The sequence below is a fragment of the Acipenser ruthenus genome, chromosome 18 (genome assembly GCF_902713425.1).
Source record: "Acipenser ruthenus chromosome 18, fAciRut3.2 maternal haplotype, whole genome shotgun sequence".
NCBI classification, from domain to species: Eukaryota; Metazoa; Chordata; class Actinopteri; order Acipenseriformes; family Acipenseridae; genus Acipenser; species Acipenser ruthenus.
Window position 1 is genome coordinate 24,114,084 of NC_081206.1, and position 6,710 is coordinate 24,120,793.

General features: G+C 37.3%; 2 protein-coding genes across 3 annotated transcripts in view; both read right to left on the reverse strand.

The window, feature by feature from the left end:
• LOC117418221 (HEAT repeat-containing protein 5A-like) overlaps window positions 1-2,110 on the reverse strand; it is a 31,606-nt gene extending 29,496 nt beyond the window's left edge. For both annotated transcript variants that reach the window (XM_058991627.1, XM_058991626.1), the window contains exon 1: window positions 1,904-2,110. The gene's annotated coding sequence lies outside the window, so the exon portion shown is untranslated. The remainder of the gene's footprint in view (window positions 1-1,903) is intronic.
• A 396-nt stretch (window positions 2,111-2,506) lies between these two features.
• LOC117418238 (D-aminoacyl-tRNA deacylase 2-like) lies at window positions 2,507-6,677 on the reverse strand. The gene is made up of 3 exons (XM_034031049.3): window positions 6,220-6,677; window positions 5,615-5,684; window positions 2,507-4,659 (listed from the first exon to the last, which is right to left on the reverse strand). Exons 1-3 carry the CDS (start codon window positions 6,328-6,330, stop codon window positions 4,334-4,336), a joined length of 507 nt encoding a protein of 168 aa, XP_033886940.3. The 5' UTR covers window positions 6,331-6,677; the 3' UTR covers window positions 2,507-4,333.
• Window positions 6,678-6,710: the final 33 nt, after the last annotated feature.

A 6,710-nucleotide genomic window follows, 5' to 3' on the forward strand; every position in this document is an offset into this window, starting at 1 on the left:
ACTGCTGGATACATTACCACAGCTCTCTGGAGAAAGTCTCTTTCACAGGTAACCCCCCTCCCCCACCGTGAGAAATTAGTGCCAATGTAACCTTTGTACACTAGCTCAGTTTCAGCACAGCACTGCTCCAACTACTGGTAGAATGGCACTGTAACTAATTAGCAGAGCTTTCTCAAACTTTGACACATATAGAGGCATAAATCAATTTATTTCCTGGTAAATAGTGCTGGGTGAATTATGTACAGCACTTAAAAGCCATTTTTACTTCACACGTCCATTTGCAGCCATTACAGTATCCTTCTCTGACACATACAGCTTTATGTTTAACTGATGCACCAATGCCATTAAGAGAGACTATCATAAGAGAAATCACAGCTTATACCTTAGCTCAATTTCATACAGAGATCAGCTTTGCAGATTAATGAATGAATTCATATGAATTTCAGTGCTGTTTATTTTTAGTCCGGTTTTGTTTTGTGATTTGTCCTGATTGAAACCTTTTGCCAATAACAATTTTTACAGCAATATTGCTTATCTGTACAGTCTCTCCATGCCCATGACTGCCTGGAATATAACATTACAGTAATTTTCCTATGCAACCTGACTCGTAGCAAAATTATTTTTTCAATCCATCTCTAAACTCGGAAGTTACCCTTTCAAAAACATCTACGGAGGAAAGCAGCACAGGGACATCGATAAGCACAGCTCACACTCTGACGCAACTATGATTTCACAAAACGATCAAAACATCTCAACTTGAAGGCTGCATGTCAAATCTCAGTATGAGGTCAATTTGTGTGTTGCATGTTAGTAAGGTAAAGGATGGCGTGGGTGCGTCAAAACTGGATGCTTTACATATAACTCCATGTGCTGATGGGGGTACATCAGATGCACATACAAATACTACAAGTAGCCTGTAAGGTGCTTGTGCAACCAATTCAGCTCATTAGCAATCCTACACATCATATTGCTAATTTAAGCACAGTTAATCATTGCACATCAGCAACTGCCAAGCAAATTTACATCCTTCAGTTGTACTTGCATGGAACCTTTATTACCATGTATTTTTTTATGTATTCTGCCAATGGGTGTTGATGAATGTCTGGGGGGGTCCTCAGACCAGAAATTATACAATATTGTCTTGGGCGGATCGCTACGATATCACTCCCTGCTGATGCACTGACTCGGTATTTTTTGACTAGGGAACAAAATAATCTCAATTAACTCTTGGACAATCGTATTCTTCACTCAAGTCTATTTTAACTAATGAAAATGTGCTTCAATTAGAAACAGTGTTGCATTATTTATAACACGCTTTCTAGCAGATTTACATTGACAGAAACCACCGCTGTATTTCCAGATGTTAAAACACCCAAACAAACAAATCCGTAAAATCTGATAAACCAGCCTGAAACGCACTACTTGTTCTCGGCGTTCTTTTATTCATTTTATAAATGTATTGGTTCAAACAGGAAACGAGTTATCTTTCAGTATTTCAAAGATGCAAAACTTTTGATGGTATAAAGGTGAACATAATTATTTAGGTGTTTATTTATTTACAAATAAATAAGTAGCACAAATAATTAACCAGTGGGATTTGTGTTATCAGACTTTAAAGAGCCAATTATTCATTCTAAATCATTCATATGCATTATTATAGAAAAAAATATACTAATAGTAAAATACATATATTTTTTAACGAGAATTTGTATTTGTAAATCACCATCGGAAAATACAAAAAATATATAAATGTAAAAGAAGTCAGCCCCGTGTAAGGGTGGCATACAACCCCGGCCTGGACAAGAGAGAGGCAGGGACACTGCATACACCCCTTCTCCAGAAAGCATGCCAGCCAATTACAAGAATCGCACCAATTACAAAAAAAGAGGTTTTCCGTCTTTACCTGTTGATCGTGAATTCGGAAATCCTCTTGTTTCCTAGTTCCAAAAGCCTGGGGTGTCCGGTGTAGTGACAGCAAAGGAATGCTTTGAAAAAGACGCGCTGAGACACCGCAGCAGCTGCCTGAACTCAGACAGCAGTGTGAAATACTGCGAGTCGGGAGAAGGCAGTCGAACTCAGAATCAACGAGCACATCAATGGAATCAGGGAGAGAGAATCGATCACAGAGCTTAAAAATACAGCAGTTGAAAACAACTAGATATCGGCGTCAGTTAAGTAACGACCTAGGGATCCTGTGCCATTTTACAGTAGGCTAGGTCGCCAATTACTGTGGTGTAATATAATGAAACGAACTAATATAATTAAAAAAAAAAAACAAATGTGGGAAACATTCTTCTTCTTGTTATATTCTTTTTCTACGGTGTTTCTGACTAAAAAGGTGAGAAAAGTGGACTTGTCAGCAGTGATATCTGTTCATTCAACCAATAGCCATACTCCTTAAGAGTTTGAAGGTTTTATGAGCGTACAAAGGGCCAAGAGTAAGTCACAAATTCTGACATCTAAGTCAAACTTGGAAATAACAACAGCAATCACCTTAAAACACAAACAACATTGACTACCTTTAATAACAATAAAGAATATTTCACCAATCAACTTCAGCTTCTGATGACTGTCTTAAATTATCTCCCTGCTATAGCTTCTAAAGACACTTTGGTTTAATGCCACTTACCAAAACTGAATTTAAAGCAAACTACCTTGGCTGTAGCAGTATCAATATAGGCCTATAATACAATACAATTTCTTACATCTATTAAGACTTTCCCTATGAACACTGGTGTATTCGAGCCGGAACACCGTTCAGATACTTTTCAGAACCTTGACTTAAGAATTAACTTAAGAATCTTTACCGATTTGTTATGAAAATGCTTATGGCACCCGACCGGTGACTGGGCAAAAATGAAGCGATCTATTTTCGGTGTGCAAATCAAAATAGTCTTCCCATTGAATAGGCACTAGGAACACAAAAATCAGTGTCCGATTTCCCACATACCAATTTTGATGGTACACCTCGAATCGGCATCTCTGATAGCAGTACAAAGGAATAACCACATCAAACTGTCCAGAGGGCATCAGATGGTTTTTAATGGTTAGGTTTAGGGTTAGGTATTCGGTTAGGGTTAGGTTTTAGGGCTGGGGTTGCTTAAGTTCAGGGTGGGTTGATTTCGTAGAGTTGCCGAGCTCTGGAAGTAAGATCTGCTTTGTTTGTTCTTTTCTCACAACTTAAGCCACTTTCACACTACACCATCCAACCCCGGGTCGAGTCGACACAGGGCGGCCCCGGGGTGACTCACCCGAGTTCAGCCCTGACTGCATTCAAATTTGCCTTGCTCTACAATCTACGGGGTGAGATTCGGGTTAGACACGATCGTTTCACGCTACATATTTTCATCCCAGGGCGCGCTGATGCATGACCCTTGCCCCTCAACGTTTGTTTTGTGGCTATAGCCATGCATGTTTTCAACCCAAGGCGAGCGTAACCCTGTTGCAATCACAAGCTGCAATAATACATCAATAGCAATTTCTGAGAGGAAAGGAAACAGCAAACATTATCAGCAACACATTTACAGCAGAACAACATCATGCAAAAGGATTGTATTTTCTTTAATTTTAGGTGTATATTTCTTTCAGGAATGCATGGTAATTATTCATTTTATATTACATGTAACCATAGTCATTATATAACAACATTATTCTCGTGGATGATGCAAAATGTACTGAGAAAAATCACATTTCTTGATGCAAAGATGTGAATGTAGTAGTTATGACACTAAGAGCCAACAGGGATGTTAGTGCCACTTCAGTAGTCCTGGTGGTTTAAATAAAGTTTGACTGTAATTCTTTAATGGTTTAAGAACTATTTTTTATTCCTCTTAGTTGGTAAGGTTGTTCATATTTCTTTCTCAAATTACATTTTAAATAAAACAGTGGATGATTTTGTCTAATAAAAGGGCATATTCAGGCCATTCTAAATAATTCTGATATGATACTGTAAAGCAAATTTTTATAATACATAGTAGACGCCGATACTGATGTGATACTGCAATCTGACTTTTTTGGGCATCAGATCACATTGTAATGTCACGTTAAGGTTTGCTATATTGTTTAATTTTCTCTCACATAACTAGATATTAAAAATATATATATATATAAAACAACATCTGGAGTATGACATTTCAGCATTAGTTAAAAAAAATTCCACAAACTGATGAGATACTGAGAAAGTTGATAGCTACATTTGATTTAGCAGCAATATATTTATTTTGAATCTCACAAATGTAATTTGGAACAGAAATATAAAAAGACGTGTCGCAACACCTGGCCCCAAAACAAAAACGAGGTAACGGAAACAGGACAGAAATCAGGAGTGATGCAGTTAAAATTCAATCAAATGTGTATAAGGTCCATTGGTGTCCAGTTTCAATACTTGTCTATTCCCATAGGTCCCATGTTTGACCAATACTCCTGATTCAGTGCATTTGCTGGAAGATGAGAGCTCTTTTTCACACTGAGCCACAAAGCTGGCATAGAGCTGCATTCCCTCCTCCTTCCCGATGTTGGCGTGGTACTGCATGCTCTTTCCTTTGGCTTTACCGCCCAGGGTAGCCTGTGGGACTATCAGAACATTCCCAGGCAGGTCGAGAACAGACACATACCTACCAGTCTCTGTCTCGCACAGCTTCACGTTTAATAGTGTGCTCACTGTGAATACAATTAATACAGTGCTTATCAAAAAGTGTTTACAGTCTGTGTTGCTTGAAAGAGGCAGCTTAGCACTAATCTAAGGTAAGGTAAGGTAGTCCAAGTAAAAACTAGATGTAAAAGTGCTACTTTCTGTAAAATGAAAAACAGACCTTAAATGTTACAATTAACATAGTATTGCAATTTTAACACCCTAGCAAAGGTTTATCTGGTGCTTTACCTTGAACCATTATTTTTACCTTCATGCTGTGCCCAATTCAAAATTAAATTAGTAATGAAGATATTTCATAAATCTTACCTGATGTACATTTCCCTTACTATATATATGTTTACAATGTGTAGTTTTGAAATAAACACCTGTTGTAGCAAAGATGCATACATTTTAAAACATGACGCTAGGTTAAAAAAAAAGTTGCTATGCCTTTCTCACAAGAAAGTATATATATATGGCCTTCCTGGGTCATTTCATTTTAGCAGTGTCTTCTGGGTCAAAGTCTGTTACTGGCTGAAAACATGTCAGTCAATAGGGTAAACATCTAGTTGGTTAATGACAGGAAAGAAGGCCCTGAAAGGGGTGGAGACAAGTCTCCAGGCTATATAACCAAGAAAGTAGGTCATCCAAACAGAGATTTTGTTAACCTAGTGTAGTACCAGATAGTTGTTTTAAAATGAAAATACATGCTTGCTAAAACATAGGTTCCTTTCAAAACTACACATTTGAGACCTCTAGTTAATGGATTCTACAATGTGTGTGTTGTAGAAAATTGTAGCTAGCTAGCTACAATTACTTTAAATTATATTAACATCTTCTAGTATGCCCAGTTATACCATACCATAGAATATTTTACCCCATGTTAAACATGAGCCCAGTCGATCTTTTTTTTTTTTTTTTTTTTTAGATCACTAGTAGCACATAAGAAGCTGGTGTAGTGATGCATTTAAAAATATACTGTACCTATTTTAGGGATTGTCTCTTCAGTTGCCCCTTTGAAAAAGCAGATATAAATCACCATTCCTCTCTGAATCTAAAACAAAAAAAGATAAAGTCAGAACACGTTGTTATTCAAATCCTGTAATATCCAAAATGTACTCTCAGGTTTTTTATTTAGTGTGTGCACATTCCTAAAAACAAAACCATAAACAGGGTCCCCTGTTTATTTCCTTTGATGTGGTGCAGCCAATTCCAAGGTGCTGTTTTTAGTAGGATTATAGACTCAGGGCCAGCACGCAGATGTGCGTTTAGATTACCAGGAGATTTGGTAGGGAACCACCTTCATGACATCTATTTAACACAAACCGTGATTTAAAAACAGTTTTTAAACATAATCCACTGTCAAATATACATCACATACCATCTGCTTTGCTGCTGCATTAAATATATATATGTAAATACAACTTGATTGTATTAAAATTAAATAATGATGAAATAGTACCTTAATGCATTTTTTTATATTCCGGTCAGGTGTCATGTAAATACGACTAATGCTAACACATAAAACATGTCTGATCACTGCAGAAACGCTTAAAAATATACCAAAAACAAACTGTAGTTTACAGTACCTCAACCCATTCTGCTTCCGAGTCCTGTGTTGGTGGCTTCACTTGCAGTCTGCCATACAGGCATTGCTGAACTAAACTTCGTGCAACTACAGCCCTGTCTGATTCTATCATTTTGTCTGTGTAACTTGAAAAACACTCCCTCTGGAAGCCAAAACCCTACACACTTCGATACAGCGGCTCAAGTAAACAGTATTTGACTGTTTATTTTACAATTCAAATATTTTGTATAATTAGTTATACATTACTGAATTAATTTGCAGCAATATTTGATCACGTTTCTTCAAACCTAGGACGAGACCGAGGCTACATGCATAGGTTTATGCTTGAGGAGGGGTTTATGAGCATCTTGACAATGCTACAGTCTAATTATTAATCTGACACTATGTAACAGAGAGCGTGGAAGTTGCAACTTTGTGAAATATTAACAGAAACACTGCAGCGACACCTGAAACGCTGCTCGGCGACTTTCACTTTGCCATTTCTTTGAACTT

Bases quoted from the DNA above. Each gene is read 5' to 3' on its own strand.
- LOC117418238 (XM_034031049.3), bottom strand. From the start codon at position 6,330: ATGATAGAATCAGACAGGGCTGTAGTTGCACGAAGTTTAGTTCAGCAA. The intron at 5,685-6,219 runs GTACTGTAAACT...TTTTTGTTTTAG, and splicing joins CGGAAGCAGAATGGGTTGAG to ATTCAGAGAGGAATGGTGAT. The intron at 4,660-5,614 runs GTACAGTATATT...TTGTATTCACAG, and splicing joins AGAGACAATCCCTAAAATAG to TGAGCACACTATTAAACGTG.